At 33.4% G+C, this 18,360-nt stretch overlaps 1 protein-coding gene across 2 annotated transcripts in view; it reads left to right on the plus strand.

The window, feature by feature from the left end:
* Window positions 1-1,553: 1,553 nt before the first annotated feature.
* Window positions 1,554-18,360, plus strand: part of LOC140058564 (uncharacterized) — a 42,852-nt gene continuing 26,045 nt past the window's right edge. For both annotated transcript variants that reach the window (XM_072104233.1, XM_072104234.1), the window contains exons 1-5: window positions 1,554-1,726; window positions 2,384-2,609; window positions 14,038-14,194; window positions 15,308-15,374; window positions 17,554-17,650. In XM_072104233.1, the coding sequence (XP_071960334.1) occupies window positions 2,421-2,609; window positions 14,038-14,194; window positions 15,308-15,374; window positions 17,554-17,650 (510 nt within the window). In that variant the 5' untranslated portion in view covers window positions 1,554-1,726; window positions 2,384-2,420. The remainder of the gene's footprint in view (window positions 1,727-2,383; window positions 2,610-14,037; window positions 14,195-15,307; window positions 15,375-17,553; window positions 17,651-18,360) is intronic.

The raw sequence follows: 18,360 nt of genomic DNA on the forward strand, positions 1-18,360 counted from the left end.
TGCGTAACGCGGAGGCTTAAAGCCCCTAATTTAGGAACCCTCCAACCCTCGTGCCTCGGGCTTTTTAAGCATTTTCAACATATTTAATGCCTGTCAGGATTGAACTCTGGATCTTGGATGGAGCAAGCATGTTAACCACCAAAGCTCCACTCCATTTAAAAAGACCTTTTGGCGAAGATAAAGTTTGTGTTTTAATCTTGAAGAACTTGACGAAAGATCAAATTTGTAATCAACAGAAAGATTTTTCTCTTATGTTAAAAATAGATATGATTATTAGCAGACATCAGAAAATATAATATTGTCGTGATTCAATATTATTGCAAATCATTTTGTAAAGCTCTGTCTACACTATCAAACTTTGTGATGATGTTGTGCCCATATATGGAAACAATGATGTCTTATCACCAACATATCTGGGGTTATCACTGCCATATTTGAGCAGATTCACCTATTCTTGTCAAAACCGCCCAGGAGATGTAAATAAAACGGTAAAGATGATGAAATCCGAGTTTGAGAAAGGACTTAACTGAGAGTTGAATCCAGTTTTCTGCCTGATATGCAGACATCTTATTAACATTACACTTAAACCATATTAAACTTTGTTCACATTATAGATTATGTATAATTTCAATTCTTTTTTTTTTTCAGGATTGAGAACAACGGATTGTATTTATTTCGAACGCAACTACGTCTCTTTGCATACATCGTGTTTAATATCTAATTTTATGTGACAAACAAATGTGATGTGCTCAAATATGGACATGATGGATGATTTCATAACACTACCGTATTTGGGCATATCACTACCATATTTGGGCACATCATCATCACACGACGCTATAAAATAGTGGTGCACTACGTACGTCGTGATTAATCAAGTGCGTTGCGCTTACGTTGCGCACAAGAGGTAACATAGCTATAATTTAATTAATTCATTCAATTTGTATCTTTATAGAGTTGGACACAACAGTATCTCCTTCAACAGTTACCAACATCGGACTAACTTCCAATCAACAAGCATCCACATTTGCACTTATTGCATTAGCCGGTAGAGCAAAAGACGACGCCATTTTACAGAGTCATTGGCTAAAAAGTAAAATGCAGTGTGCGTTTGTTTGTCAACAAACATCTGAATGTCAGTCTTTCAATTTTGGCAGTGACGTAACCACTCGTGGACGATGTAATCTGTTTGATGACGTATTTAGACCAGAAGAACTTATCCCAGATAATAAATTCCTTTATTATATAAAATCAGCATAATTGTTATTAAATAATTGTTGTTGGAATAAAGTTATAATAATATTAATCTACCAATACAAATAAACTAATATGAAATAAAGTGTTTTGTTAGAGCATCCTTAAATATTGAAATTATTGGTGAATATTTATTATATGATCCATTAAGATTTTTTTGGTAAAGATAGCAATATCATTATTTCATTCAACAATTACCAGTTTGTAAGAATTTGTGATGATAAGGAAAAATGTAACATCGCCCTCTATTGATGTGATTACAAGTTTAGCGAACTATTTTTTCTTTAGTCTTCAAAATGGCGACCACAACATAAGAAAAATTTGTAGAAAGGGAGTTGCACTAACTTGTCAGGAAGTATAATTTTGGTTTGAAATGTCATTTTGAATAAAGTGTCATGTTAAGATCTAATTTGAGAGGTCATTAATTAATTGCAAGAAGACAGAACTTTTCGTCAAAAGATGTATGAATAAGGTATTTCCGGTTTTCTCTACTGACTGAACTTGATTTTCCTCTCCACCACCTACCGCGAGCCGAGTGAGGTGTCAACTTTAAGTTGACCTATCTCTAGCCTAGGCCTATTTCAGTAATAGGGGCCTAGGCCCAGCCTAGATCTATATAAATAAAGAAGTAGTAGGCGTAGAATATTACAGTAGCATAGGCGTAGGCCTATGCCTCCTTCTGAACGTATCAATCATACTAGGATTCAAAATGTAAAACTATTTTATTATACACGAGCAAGTTGATTTGTTGTGTTTTCTTTTTGGTTATTCAGTACTTCACACCCTAGCCACACATTAGCCTAGGCCTATACGAAGAAAAGTTCAATGGCGCATACAAAGTTTTAATCATGTCAGCAATCACTGTTTCTATTCTAGAATTTGTTGATTTACTAGGGCCTAGTTTTGAAAGTGTTTTTTGTTCATAACAGGGAAAAATTTAATTTTAAAATTGTGTTTAGCAATTATTGCTTTAAATCAAACTGATTTTTTAGTCGAGAAACATAGTTTTGTATTGTCTTTTTTGCTACACAATTTTAGAAATGTGTAGCAATAAGTTTGTTTTGTATAGCTTTTTGCTATGCTACACTGGCGAAATTAATCCATGCATAATCTATTTTTTTCTTAACAGTATTTGTCCTAGACAGAACAGAATTTAAATCTTCAAAATGAGCGCTATTGCCGTCCTTACGTGTCGGCAAAACTCGCATCCATTTGAAGAACGTCGCATGCCACTTAATGAACCAATGAAAATAGGACGTTCGGTTGCTAAAGTACGTCCCACACCGGAGAATGGAATCTTCGACTGCAAGGTGCTATCCAGGAACCATGCATTGATTTACTATGAAGGTGGTATTGTAAGTATCAGTTTATTTTAATATCAAGGCTTTAATTATACAATGACCCTTTACTTACAGCGATGTACATTAAAGAGTTTTAATGTCCAGTCAATCCATACAGTAATGCTTGATTCCCATGATTTTGTACGCAACGCAAGTAATTTTAATGAATCACTGTAAGCAGAAATTCATCGGGTTCATCGTATATGTTACGTTATGTCCTTGCATCACGTCCTAGTGGCAACGAAACTATATGTTGTTAGTGTTACATATACTTTAAAACTTATATTGTGTCAAAATGTTTACCTCACATGACCTTTAAGCATAATAATCAAAGCGTTTTTTAAAATGTACTTCTCTATGATGTTGATAATGCAAACTCTTAAGCTGTGTCTGCACTATCAAAAAATAAGTAGCAAACATGTGCCTATGGACATGATGATGTCATACCACTACCATATTTGGGTATATCACTACCATATTTGGGTATATCACTACCATATTTGGGCACATCACACTTTTTTTGTCAAACTAACTTTGATTCATCATCCATAGTATTATTAGATATTAATAAGTTTGCGTGATACTTGCATGAATTTTTTTTTATTATACATCCAATCAGTAGATTTAATCGACAAATACAAATACATGCAAATTAACTGTAATTATTACTTTCTCTTATATTTAAACTTATCTTGTTACTGATTCATGAAGACTTCAATATCAAGACATTTTGTATAATTTATATAATAATTATCAAACATGAAACCAACCAAAATAATTGAAAATTAATTAATAATTTTATCAAATTTAGTTACACTTTTACAGTAGAATCTCTCCTTTGAGGAGCACCCCCTTTATTAGGGGCACACTCTTGTTAAGGGGACAATTTTCCGTGAAACAAATGAATAGAAATTATGTTTTTATTTAACACTACCGCAAACCTCTTTGCTGGAGACACCCCTATTATTAAGGAGACACTTTATTGGGTCCCAAATGTGCCCCCCTAATAGGGGTTCTATTGTTATGCATCATTGATTGTCATTTCATCCAGTATTAAATAATGTTTGCAACTTACTAAACTCATAGCTCACCAAACTGTCAGTATTGACTAATTAAATGCTTTTTTTCTGCGTGTATTATTTCTAGGCCCAAAGTGTAATCTTATCTCTTTAAGCCAAGTCTACTCATGTTAATTAGCTACCGTGGAGTGATGAATCACACTCGGCTCCTCATAGCTTCTGAGGGGACCTTCTCAAAATGTACTCATAGGAAATTTGACAATCCATCTTTTTATTGTCTAATTAATTCTTAATCTGTACTGTAATTTGCAAGGATTGTTTTGGTCAAGTAAACAACAGACCCACTAGTTAAAAAAAAAATTTTTTTTAATAAGCATCCAACAGCGAGTAACTCGCTAAATACAGGATGGATAAACTATTTAATAATTTATCGTGCTTATAACTAAGTCTTATTTAAGACTTAAGAAGTGAAATTGAAAGAGTCGTGAGTTACAACCCTGGCATTAGGTCGGGATTGAACCCTGGACCCTGGGATTGGAAGGCAAGCACGTTAACCACCAAGCTACAGCTCCACTAATTGGAAATAAACAGATCCACTATAGTTTATTAGATACAGTAAATGTTGAAACTAACAGCAGCCAGAGAAATATACCTCTGAAGTCAACTATCTAAGTTGCTGTGTTAGTTTAAACTCTGCTTTCTCAGTAAACTAAAACCTCTACAGTATATAGGGGACAACTTTGTGACCCAAACACTAACAGTGTCCTCTTAATATTCCCATACAGACTCATTCTCTTAGTGTTGAAACATATTCCCATTCATTTTATGGACAGTCACTCTGTTTATGTCACATGCAGGCTGCAAATTTCTTACTGGCTCTCTGTAAAACTAAATATAATATTTACAATTTTCTTTAGTGTAGTGTGATTTTGCCTATTGTACTTGACCTATTTATGTTACAGTATTGAAAATTAATTATCAAACAAACTTATTTCAAATACCATATGCTCTAACTAATGCTAATAAAATGATCTTATTTCACTTTCTGTTTACAGTGTTTAACTGTTATCAACAATTTTTTGTCCGGTAAAAATTACTATAATCACTTAATTGCACTAGGACAGCCAGGTACTAAAAGTTATTGAAAATCTTAAACAACTATTGTGAATATTCTGAACACTGCACCAGTTGCAGTGTGAATGGCCTCTGTGACTATTCTGAACACTGCGCCAGTTGCAGTGTGAATAACCTTCTCTGTGACTATTCTGAACACTGCGCCAGTTGCAGTGTGAATGGCCTTCTCTGTGACTATTCTGAACACTGCACCAGTTGCACTGTGAATGACCTTCTCTGTGACTATTCTGAACACTGTGCCAGTTGCAGTGTGAATAGCCTTCTCTGTGACTATTCTGAACACTGCAGCAATGTGAATAGCCTTCTCTGTGACTATAGAATCTAAACACTTGCACTTTTACATTCATGGTTCAGTGAACACAAAGCTAATAATATGCCAAGTGCATAAAGGCAATGTCTTGTAAATCTGGAATTAAATATCGAATTAACATACAGAATGTTGTATTTGCCGCTTCAAATTGTGAATATGGTATGAGAATTTTAAGTTACCCCTATTAAGGGGATACCTTGTACTGTAGACCCACCAAAGAGTCCCCTTAATAGGGTGAATAGTGTTAAGAAATAACATCTCCCTTGTGTGTTTTGCTGGAAATTGTCCCCTTAACAAAAGTGTCCCCTCATTCGTTTCATGGGAAAGTATCCCCTTAATAGAGGTTTCCCAAAGGGGGGATTTTTCTTGTTATAATAATTTTAACAATATTAAAAAAAAAAAAATCGACAGATTACATTAATTCTATTTGTTAAGGAATCCATTACATATTTTATTATGATTATTAGGTAATAGGTTCTGCTCGAATAACTTAATTCACAAGAAGATTCCAATTTAAGGAAACTGAAATGTAAATGTGTGACTTTTAGGGTTTTGCCGCTATTTTTTTATCACAAACTCTGAAAGCAAAGAAATAATAAACAAATGTTATGAAATAAAATGAATGTAACATAAAAATGTTTTTTTGCTTTGTTTCGAGTAAAAATTTGGTAGAAAAATGCATTTATTTTTAAAATAGTACTCAAATATAATTACTCAAAACTTAAGCTCTGTCTACACTATCAAAAAAATTGTATGTGCCCATATATGGACATGATGATGTCATTTCACTACCATGTTTGGGCATATCACTCCCATATTTGGCACAACATTGACTAATTGATGGCATTAATTGACTTCCAGCATAGGTAGTAGTAATGTAATTGATATTTCCCTTAGTAAGTCACAGATGTTAGAAAATAATGATAATTTATGTGGGTAGATACTGTAAAATAACCATGCGTTAGTTTGTGAATAAGTTAAAGATTAAAATACCTGTTATTAGTATTTAAAATTGATATAGAATGTACCATGTTTTATGATTAAATCTCGGAGTTGATAAAATCCTGTGAAATGTTTGAATATAGTCCCAGTGGGCCTAAACTAAAGGATGGTATAATACTTGAACATGGAACTATATTTTTATTCATATTTATTTATTGTGTCTTTATACTAAATGGACACTTTCAGTGCTAAAGCATTGATTTCCAAAAATGGTTCAAATTATATTTAATTATTAATTTAATATTTGAATCAGGTTATTGTTTAATAATAAAGGTTAGAAAAATATTTTGTAGCATACAAACGATGTAAGGTAGCATTTTATGTTAATAATATAATTGTCTTAAAAGCAAGTTTATTGTGCACAATGATATTAAGGTCATAGTTCAGTAGCTAAGGGTTAAAGTTCATTATGTACCTGGATGCTTAGACGCTTCGCCTTTCCATAATTAAACAGTGAGTCATCCGATATAATGTCACTGTGCATCAAATTAAATAACAATATCTTTGATCATTACACATTCATCTATAGCTTTGTCCGAGATATTCCATTTGAAACGACCGAAGCCTTTTAGCGTCAAGAACATGATTCTGAATCCAAGATGCGGTATCTTATGAAAATTAATCCGAAAATTTTTATTATACTTAGATGAATAAATTACCATGATTTCTTATGGTCAGATACCGTATGTAATATACATTGTACACTTGTGAGTTAAAGTATCAGTAAATTCGTAATGTTTTGAACTTGAAAGGGGTGTGGGTATAACCCCCTATTAATCGGATCAAATATGTAGTTCAGGTCTTGAATACTGTACTTTAAAGTCCCTATTGTCTGTCTTTTAAATGTCAGTCGTCTTCATTTTGAAGTCTATATGCTTACATGAATTAACCAAGCTAGGCCTAGGCCTCTAATAAACATTCCTTTTGAAAACCCCTATCAGACAATGGTACATTCCATAAACCCCCATTCTAATTTTTTCTCGTTTCATTAAAACTTTAAAACATAAATTAACCAATGTAGGCCTATTTATTTCCACCTACAGTTAACCGTACATTCCTTTTGAACACCCCTATCAGATAATGGTGAATTCCATGAACCCCATCCTAATTTATAACAGTTTCTCTCATTTCATTAGAATTTTAAAACATGGATTAACCAACATAAGCCTATTTCTTTCCACCTACCATACACCTCAATACATTCCTTTTGAACACCCCTATCAGACAATGGTACATTCTATGAACCCCCATCCTAATTTATAAGAATCTCTCGTTTTATTAAAATTTAAAAACTAGTACGGATAAAATTACCTATGCTTAGGTGAATGCAAGACATTTGTGATATAAAAATAAAGAGTACTGTACGCCACATGAGATGGTAAGAATCACTCAGCTATTAACTGTCATGGTCTATTAAACATTCTGAAATGACTGTACATTTCAATATACTCAAATGATTGTATAACTTGTATACTTTTGCTACAAAGCAGATTAAATCACATCAAGGTATTAGAATCACCAATTGAAATACAAAATTATAAGCTCTTTGTACATGCTTTTTCTCTGTCTAATATAGTCTACCTGCGGTTTATTAACTTGGTCTATTTTGTGCCTAGCTTACCTGGATAAACCAATATTGGCCAATGTTTGTATGAGAAGAGCGCTGCAATGTTCATGTTGTCTATTTTATGCTTTGCTTACCTGGATAAACCGACATTGGCCAATTTTTCTATGCGATGAGAGCGCTACAACTTTTTTGCTCTATTTTATGCCTAGCTTACCCGGATAAACCAATATTGGCCAATGTTTGTTGAGAAGAGCGCTACAATGCTTTGTGTTTGTCTATTTGGTGCCTAGCTTACACGGGTCATTCCATCTCAGATCACCCAATGAGTTAAACCCTACCTCTTCCAATTTTGATGAAATTTGGTATATGGGTGATTCATAGCAATTAAAGCGAAAATTTCAAATTTTAACTTTATCGTACCAACGGTTTTCGAGATATAGCAATTTAAATTTTCGGTTTTTACGCAAAAAAGGGCGCGTCCGCCACGTTTCAAAGAGCTGTATCTCGGGAACTATAGGTTCGATTTTAAAAACAAAGGTATTTTTGTAAAGGGGAGACAATAAGGAATCTAAATATACTAATTGTGTGTGTTTTATGTTAATTTTAAGTTGAATAAAACTTTGACATATATTTTGACCTTGAAATTGACCCCGTGGAACACGCCCGATTTGTTGATGACCATCACGAAAAATGTAGCCCTACGTGTCAACTACAACATATAAAAAAATTGGAGGGGTTTTTTTCTTTGTTTCCATGAAATTACAATTTGAAGTTGACATACCTCTTCCTTTTAGTGTATTTTTGGTGTCTGTCCATGCATTACTTCAATGTCAATTTGATGTATTCCAAAAATAATTTTATTTACAAACTAAATATCATTATAATGTTACAATTGTCTATGTCTGGCCTTTACTCCTTGTCATCTGGCCAATTCAAACAGTATTTAGAAATGTTGTGGCGATCATTTTGGGAAATACTGTAATTCCTAGTCGAAGAGGATTTTATAAACGGAGAGGCTATAATACAATGTACATTTGATTCAGGAATCCAACAACAGTCTTCTTTGGACAGCCAATAAAAGGTTTTCGCTGGCCCATGAGGATGCATAAATTTAATTTGATAATCCCCAAACTCTTCTGAGACATCCACAACCAAACCAATCCATGGGACACCATCATAACTACAGCACACAAAATTCTGAAGTCTAATAATGGTGGGTTGTGTATCAGCAACAATTTAATTTTCATCACTGAAAGATTCTTGAATCACAACCACATCCGGAGGGTTTATCTGGGTACTAAGTTTGTAGACCTGCATCTGTGCCAGAGAAACAGGAGCAAAGCGATGATATTGTAATGTACCCTTGATGGTCTGGGTGAGGTTGAATCTTGGCTTTATTTCTTTTTCCACAGTAGATACCTCATCTATTCCCACATGAAAAAAGTTGATGCCTGGAATGTCCATATGAGCGAGTCATATGGCCGAGCGGTTAAGGCAGGGGTGCCGTTTACCGTACCTAAAGAGCCAAGAACAACATCGGCAAGGGTTCGAGGCCGACTCGCTCCTAGTTCTGGTGGTGGAACAAGTCTTCTCGGATAAGGACTATAAACCGTAGGTCCAGTGTACACAGTTATAACCTGTGTGTACTTTAAAGAACCCAGTTCATTATTCGAAAAAGAGTAGGGGTTACCCCAGTGAACTGGTTCACACAATAGCCCCTGTATCAGGGGGATTACCACCTATCTGATAGGACACTGATTAGTTCACTATTGGTAATCCTTGGCCACATTGCCTAAAGACATAAAATAAAAATTAAAAATTACACAGTAGTCGAACATACTGAGAGATGTGAGAATATGACATTCAGTCAAACGCTGTAAGCTTCTCTTAGTGACAAGCCTCTTAACTGTTCCACCTATGCCATCACATGCACTCTTGCCATGTGATGTAGCGAAAAAATTCCACTCGGCGTCTAAACCAAAATCTTCCTGGTGGTGGCAAAGGTTAATAAAGTTATATTTGTTTTTGCATTGGCTGCCACATCCATCTGTGAAATAATGAACTTTTTTCATGGTTGGTAGTTTTGTTTTTAAATAGGGGATGACAACCTTTAAAAAGGCCTATACAGTTAACTGTTGTATGTTCTCTGCAATCACTTATTATGCATATGTTAATGTGCATAATAACATAGTAAGGACACTAAACTATGTGTCAAAATTGATTTGAAAAGTATGTGAGTTACCCAGTATTTCTCATATCAAAATATATCTACTGTTTAAGTGGGCCTGATGAGAAAGCGTAACAATAAGACACCTTAACAGTTAGTGTTCACACTGTGTATAAAGTATAACAACACCAAAAATACACTAAAAGGAAGAGGTATGTCAACTTCAAATTGTAATTTCATGGAAACAAACAAAAAAACCCCTCCAATTTTTTTATATGTTGTAGTTGACACGTAGGGCTACATTTTTCGTGATAGTCACCAACAAATCGGGCGTGTTCCACGGGGTCAATTTCAAGGTCAAAATATATGTCAAAGTTTTATTCAACTTAAAATTAACATAAAACACACACAATTAGTATATTTAGGTTCCTTATGGTCTCCCCTTTACAAAAATACCTTTGTTTTTAAAATCGAACCTATAGTTCCCGAGATACAGCTCTTTGAAACGTGGCGGCCGCGCCTTTTTTTGCGTAAAAAACGAAAATTTAAATTGCGATATCTCAAAAACCGTTGGTCCGATAAAGTTAAAATTTGAAATTTTGGCTTTAATTGCTATGAATCACCCATATACCAAATTTCATCAAAATTGGAAGAGGTAGGGTTTAAAATTCCATTTTTTTTGGGTGAACTGAGATGGAATGACCCATCTGGATAAACTGACATTGGCCAATTTTTCTTTGAGAAGAGCACTTACATATACAGTGCATATAAATTGTGGTCTAATGTTACATCAAATACCTCTAAAACCTATCAGAGAGGTACATTAGAGTTATAGATCAAACAGAGAGATCAGAGAGCTAAATTGATCACTTGAAATAAACAGAACACAGAAATATTCTAAATACTCCTAATAAGGTGACACCTTTGGAAACTAAGATACTGCCCCCTTAATATGGGTGTTTCCTTAAGGTGGTAAGGTGTCCCCTGAATAGAGGTGCGCCACCGTCTTTTATAGTAAGTCACTCACCTTACAGTCAGTCATACAATGTAGATAAAGCTATAGTATAAGGTCCTAATGGGTTTGCACTATAAAATACCATAGCTATAGGCTATATTGCGTTTACTTTTCACAACTAGAGCTTATTGAACAACCAAACTCTTACATACCTCAATGACCTAGTTTCTACAAATAACTGTGTCGCTGTTAGTGTTAATATTTTATTTATGTAATTTTTTATACTACTGCTATTATATTAGTGTTTGTAGGTATTTTGAATTAAAGATATTTGCATTTAATAAGGTAAAGGTAAAGTCGAAACCTAAGCTAATGCTAACGGCCGTGGTGCCCATCTCCATTTCTTTAGCGTTTGGGCCAGACTCCACTAAGTGTGTATGTTTGTGGGGGGTACGCCACTCCTCCCGCACAAACGAGTCTGATTTACCTTCCCATACCTTTTTACATACCGGTACCTATTTCTGTCACCTGGGTGGGGAGGAACAATTTGGATAAAGAATCTTGCTCAAGGATTCAACACTACAGTGACCGTGCCGGGGCTTGAACAACCTCTTGATTGCAAGTCCAATGCTCTAACCACTGCGCCACAGTTCTCCTACTTATACTTATATCAATTTGATTATCATATTCTTAATAGTTATGTCAGGCCTGCTTGTAATGTAAATTGTAAAAACGTTTCCTAACTTTATTCTTGCTGCGTATCTCTTTCATGGTTATATGCATCGTGCGAATAATCTTAGCATCTTGGCATTGTCCCAATCGGTATACCTGTTCATCCACGCACCTTGCACTTATTTTTGCCTATAGTTTACTGTTTTTTAAACCTCTCAACCCTTATAATATTTTAGGCTTTTTATAAATGCCTAACATGGTATATTGGTAAAATAGAAGGTTTAAAATCTGAGTTTTTTTAGGCTAGATGAAGTCAATCAAATCAGCTAGGCATAGTTGATGTAGGCCTGTCTTTGAGTGTAGAAAACCACCTATCAGCATTTGATTTGTGTTTATATCCAGTGTTAAAACAGAAATAAAATACCTTTTAAATTTTTAAGAGCTTTATTCATAGGTAAATAATACATTAAGGAAATGCAGTGAGTTGGCTTATTAGTGTTAATCTATAAAATGCACACTTCAACTCCCTACTTGCTCTCTGACATATATACCAATTCTAATTGCTATAGCAACACATTGCTATTAAAGGCATTTCAAATGGTTTAAGTGTATATAGGAACATTCTATATGCGAAAATCCAATATTGTAAAACATCATAATGCTGGCACCTCAATAATTAGATTTACATATTAAATATTTTGCAATTGCACTTATATAATAATAATTTTTAAACGTAAACATTTTACTATTCATTGGTTCTTATGTACAGTAGTACTAGTAGGTTGGGAATGGGGAATTTTGTTGTCTGGTTGGGCAGAGGCTTTTTTGGATCGGCGTTTATTCTAATATTAAAGGTGCGGAAAAATGAAGGCTAACTGTGGGCTAGCATTGGCCCAAAAAGGCACATATTACCTGTACAGTAGTACTCATTTTATTTGGGACACCTATTAAGAGGACACACCTATTCAGCAGACGACCACCTATTCAGGGAACATTTTCCTGTGAATCGAATGAGAAAAATTTGCAAAGTAAGAGATGATCCCTGCATAATATTTACGATAAACTGCTACTATTTTAATGATCCCTTAAGTTATTTTATTGAATTTATAGTAAACAAAGGTGTATTTCCAGCTAAGCTATCAGTGTAAAATGGATATTTATCTTGTAAATAATCTTGAAACAAGAGAAGAGAGGAATAAAACTGTCAATTTCCTTAAATGATATTAAAATATGATGGTATAGTATTTATTTTCCTGGCCGGAAGTTTTCAAATTTCTATTTCATGCATAGCTTACCTGGATAAAATAACCTAACTTAAACAAAAACTTTTAACACCCCTTCAATTTCAAGACAGTGATAGCTTCCATGTGCAAACTCCCAAATTAAAAAAATGGGTTTTTTTTTCAAAGATATTTAATATTTATTCTTCTTATTTTCAGCTATAAATGTCTGGATTTTTTATTCATTATTATTATTTATTTTATTGTTTTTACTGTAGTTGTATTATTTTATTATAATAAATAAAAAAAAAAAAAAATTACAATCTTATTTACTGCATTAAACAACCGACATTTACTGCAGTAAATATAAATCAAAGTTTGGATCACCATAATTAATACTTTACAAAACAGTCTATGCATGAAGAAAATTATATTTACTAATCTAATTTACTGCAGTAAATAAGGAAATACTGTTTTATTATCATGCTGATTCAAAGTGCGTTGAACCATGAAATATTCTGTCAAAATATTACACTAGTACTTCTGTGTTTTCATCGCCATAATTGACAGATCTTTTTTTATTTATAATTCCTTCATGAACAAAGTTTTGTTGAAGAAATTCATCTGTGCATAAAATATTAAACAAGCACGTTAGTCATTGCATTTTACAGTATATAGATTGCTAATAGAAAATAAAATGGTCACATATTTGGCAGTTATGTAACAAGCATTGCTTGTCTTGAAAACTCACACTTTGTGTCTCTCCTTTATCTGTAAAACCATGGAGCAAAATCTGTTTCACTACTCTTGGTAAAACTCAATAAAATGAAAATTGTAATAATATTATTTATAAAACTTTCAATTTAAAAAATTAATTAGCAGAAAGATTAGTTTAAAAATTGCATTTTTTCTTTTAACTATGAATACTGGAATTAAATTCTTTTTTACTATCAATATTTGTTTAGATTTTAAGAAATAATGTATACTTTACACCGTGGAGTAAACTTTAGTTATAACGTCATGGTAACAATAAACATTCAGGTCTAAAACATACACAATAAATTATACTGTAAATCAACAAAAATAATTTAATACAATCATTATTTTGTAATGTCTTTTTTGTGCCTACAGTAGCTTACCTGGATAAACTGACATAGGCCAAGAGGAGAACATTTAACTACAAAAAAACTTTGAACACCCTCATAAAAGGTTCCTTTATTAATGATGACTAAACAAATAATACTATTTTATAACAAAATGTCGAATATTTAAACATTTATAAATAGAAATAGAATCAATTATTATTATTATCAATTAAATATGATTTTAAATGTCACTATATTTTCGTCTTAATTTTAAAAATTGTTTTAAATTTTATTTATTTTGTCTTTTTGCAGTTTTATATGCAAGACACCAAGAGCAGTAATGGAACATTTGTCAACAACCAACGCCTCAGTAAGGGGTCAGAAGAGAGTTTGCCTAAAGAGATCAATTCGGGGGATATCATACAGTTCGGAGTTGATGTGATGGAAAATAAGGGCGCAAGAGGAGTCAGTACGTAAAATTTATGATTTTAAATTATTATTTAATGTTTTGCGTTGCAAAGGAGATGCATCTAGTGCATTTCACCACCTCCCCCCCCCCCCCCATACTGCAGTAATTACTTTGTATTTCATGTACAAGGCCATATCCAGACAAGCGAAAGCTTTTTATTCATTCTCTTTGTCAAATAAGTCGAGCAATGTAATAAATTATTATTATTTTACTTTTTGACAATAAAATTAAAATTAGCAATTTAGCCTTGCTACACCAACTCCCCTCCCCCCCCCCCTTTTTTTTAAAATTAAAAAATCCCTGGGTCTTATCTCTTGTACAGTAAAACAGCATTCATGTCTGTTCATTGCAAATTGCAGTGTATTTCCTTATATAATGTATACAGCGAGTACAGTAGATTTGTAAGATACATCCAACAAAGGCTGTAAGCCTATTGTAGATGATTGATTAACCATGTAAATTGCCCTATGCTGTCATAGTGCATGACTGCATGTAATATAGAACATTTCAATTATAATAAGATTACTGTATTATCTTAAGTCTTAAGAACCAATTAATTAAGGTATTTGGTTTGTTTTTAATATTTAAACCAAAATTGCGTTAATTGTTGCATAAAATTTCTGATTAACATACAGTGTAATTGTATTGTGATGATGTCTTTATTATGCTCTATTTAATTTTTACATAATTTAAATAATAATAATAATATTAATTATAAAAGCATTTATAATGCGCCATATATCCAATCAATGATTGCCAATACTGTACATACTGGACATGTGTAGAACCATTATAAGATTTAAAGCTCTGTCTACACTATCAAACTTTATGGGACAAAACATGTAATGTGCCCATATATGGACATGATGATGTCATATTACTGCCATATTAGGACACATTAAACTGTTTTTGTCAAACTAGTTTGATAGTGTAGGCAGAGCTTTAGATAGAAAGCAAGTTAAAAATACCATACTATATTGTCTACGACAATTAAAACTAGTGAATTAGGGAGATGTTAAAATGTATATACTTTGGGCACAATTTTTTTGCGAACTGTGCATTAGTGTGATTAATTATTCATTATTTTATTGAAATGTTTGATTATTTTAACAGTTACTCATGGCTGTATAATAGCTACACTGACTTTGTATCTCCCAGACGGCAGAGAAGCTATACGAAGGTAAGAGGGGCTCTCATCTCACTCATTAAGTAGCTTTTGCTTTGCACAGATAACCAAAACCTAGGTCAGGTCAATCATTGTGTCGTCGGTCGTTGCCTGGACCTAGAAAACATCAAACAGTGTCAAGGTGGCGGGAAAGGACACATCCCAATATTCGCGCATGCGCAGAATGAATGTACAGTTTAGAGTGACATAGTTTGGTCGTCGGTTGTTGCAAATCGAAAGCTTTCTATTAAAATGATAATAAACACATTCCCAAAAGTCTTTAAAATCTGAATCTTAAGTTGTTTGCTGATGAATAGGAAATACAATGGAACCTCTATTAAGGGGACAGTTTTGGGGCCTAATTAAGTATCCCTTAATAATAAAGTGTCCCCTAAATAGAGGTGTCCTCTAATTATAAGTGTCTCCTTAATAGAGGTGTCCCCTGAATAAAGGTGTCCTCTGAATAGAGGTGTCACCTGAATTGAGGTGTCCTCTAAATAGAGGTGTCCCCATAATAGAGGTGCCTCTTTAATAATAGAGGTGTTTCCTTAAATAGAGGTGTCCTCTGTATAGATTTGTCCCCTGAATAGAGGTGTCTTCTGAATAAAGGTGTCCCTCTTATAGATGTGTCCCTTTAATAGAGGTGTCCCCATAATAAAGATGTCCCTTTAATAGAGGTGTCCCCTGAATAAAGTGTCCCCTGAATAAAAGTGTCACCTGAATAAAAGTGTCACCTGAATAGAGGTTTTCCCTAATTAGAAGTGTCTCCTTAATAGAGGTGTCCCCTAACAGAAGTTTCCTCTGAATAGAGGTGTCCCCTGAATAAAAGTGTCCCCTGAATAGAGGTGTCCCCTGAATAGAGGTGTCCCCTGAATACAGGTGTCCCCTGAATAAAGGTGTCCCCTGAATAAAGGTGTCTCCTGGATAGTAGGTGTCCCCTAAATAGAGATGTCCTCTGAATAGTGAGGGGAAGGGTGCTACTGTATAGGTAAACTAGTGTGTGTGTTTATAACTACTATTTGTTGAGTGTATTTAATAATAATTATATGTGCCAGTGATATAGGAAATCGTACATGATGAAAATGTAATAAAAATATGTTAACATATAATTGGTTTCAAATGACTTCTACAAAACGTTGTTAAACAAACAACGTTCCATGCAATACTCGCATTTAACGTTTTTGTTTACACAGTGGTAATTACTGCGTGCCATACAATAATACAATAATAATGACAATAATTTATATAGAATCACATTACAAAATGATTCAACTTATGATTTATAATGTTTGGATAGTGACCAAAATATATTACTCATGTTAATTATATTTTGGCAGCAATTGCCTTTCATACTAATTAATAAGCATTAATATTAATAATAAAGGATATTCTTTCTATTGTTAGACATTCAAAAAATGTATTTTTAGACTTTGCCATAAGCCAATTAATTATTTATTTAATTTCATTAAAGACTGCATAATTTTAATATTGAGCAAAGCATCCAATTCAAAATATATTATATAATGTTACAGTAATGAAATAATTAATATTTTTGTAACAGAAAAAACTGGAAAATCAATGTCTATGAAGGCGTGAGCAGGAAATATTGAGATGCCAGTTAAATCCAATGCTTACTGTTGCAAAGAGATTACTGTTTTTACTGCAGTAGAATGTTTACTGCAATATAACATATTATTTTAATTATATTTAAATGTAGAAATTTATATGGCAGTTACTGCAATAAACAATGTGTATGATTACCCAGAAAAGCTTGCTAAATAATTGTATAAATTGGTAGGCCTAAAAGAACAAACTCTTCATTTTTCCTTCCATGTGTGCCTTGTAACGTTTAATATGAAATAAATAAGATGAAGTTACTCTATTTACTATAATATTATTATTATCTATCTACTACACAGGCTCAGTGACAAAATTAGTATTTTTTGTTTATTTTTACACTATCATACTAGTTTGGCAAATAAATGTGATGTGCCCAAATATGGTAGTGATATGCCCAAATATGGTAGTGATATGCCCAAATATGGTAGTGATATGCCCAAATATGGTAGTGATACTGTATGACATTATCATGTCCATATATGGGCACATCACATTTTTTTGTCACATACAGTTTGTGTAGACAAAGCTTAAGAGTTGTAACCTATATAACATTATTTATTCCTCCATTCTCTAGTGCAAACGTGATACCAGTGAATCCGTACAGTGAACTGACGCTTGCCAATAGTAATATAAAATCTCAGGACCTCTTTCAAATCGCAGAGTATCTCAAGGTAAATTTAAAAAAATCACATTTTAACTGGTACAGAATACATTATAAAGTTGTATCCCCATTAAAGGCCACCTTCAGGATCAAACAACTTGTCCGAGTGGACAAAAGGGCTCAAACAGATTGTCCAAAGGGACACTAACAAACTAAAATTGTCCATGCTTAAGTATCTCATCTCATCATGCAGAGTATCTCAAGATAATTTCATCAAAATCACATTTTAACTGGTACAGTATACTGTACACTAAAATGTTATATCACCATTAAGGGGCCACCTTCAGCACCAAGAAACTTGTCTAAGTGGACAACTTCTGGATCCAACAAATTGTAAATTGCTGGTAAACAGAAGCAGTGATGTGGGTTCGATTGGTCTTGTTTATTTTATTTTGGTTTTTGTCAAATGTATCAATTGTATTTAGGTCTTAAGGTTAATATGTTTCATGGTTTTTCACAAGCGCCTTGAGCACTTTAGTGGATATGTGCGCTGTATAAATCTTCTTATTATTATTGTCACGGGACAACTTCTGGATCAAACAAATTAACCTAGGGGACACCTTCGGGCCTAACAAATTGTCCTAGGGACACTAACAGACTAAAATAGCCCACCGTTAAATTTGCCATTTGTCACACTCAAAAGCATCCCTGTCCCTTTAATATAGTATATTAAGTTATAACTTGTATTTTTACGCATATTACACAAAAAAGTGTCCCTAA

This window comes from Antedon mediterranea, chromosome 9, assembly GCF_964355755.1.
Source record: "Antedon mediterranea chromosome 9, ecAntMedi1.1, whole genome shotgun sequence".
In the NCBI taxonomy this organism is placed as follows: domain Eukaryota; kingdom Metazoa; phylum Echinodermata; class Crinoidea; order Comatulida; family Antedonidae; genus Antedon; species Antedon mediterranea.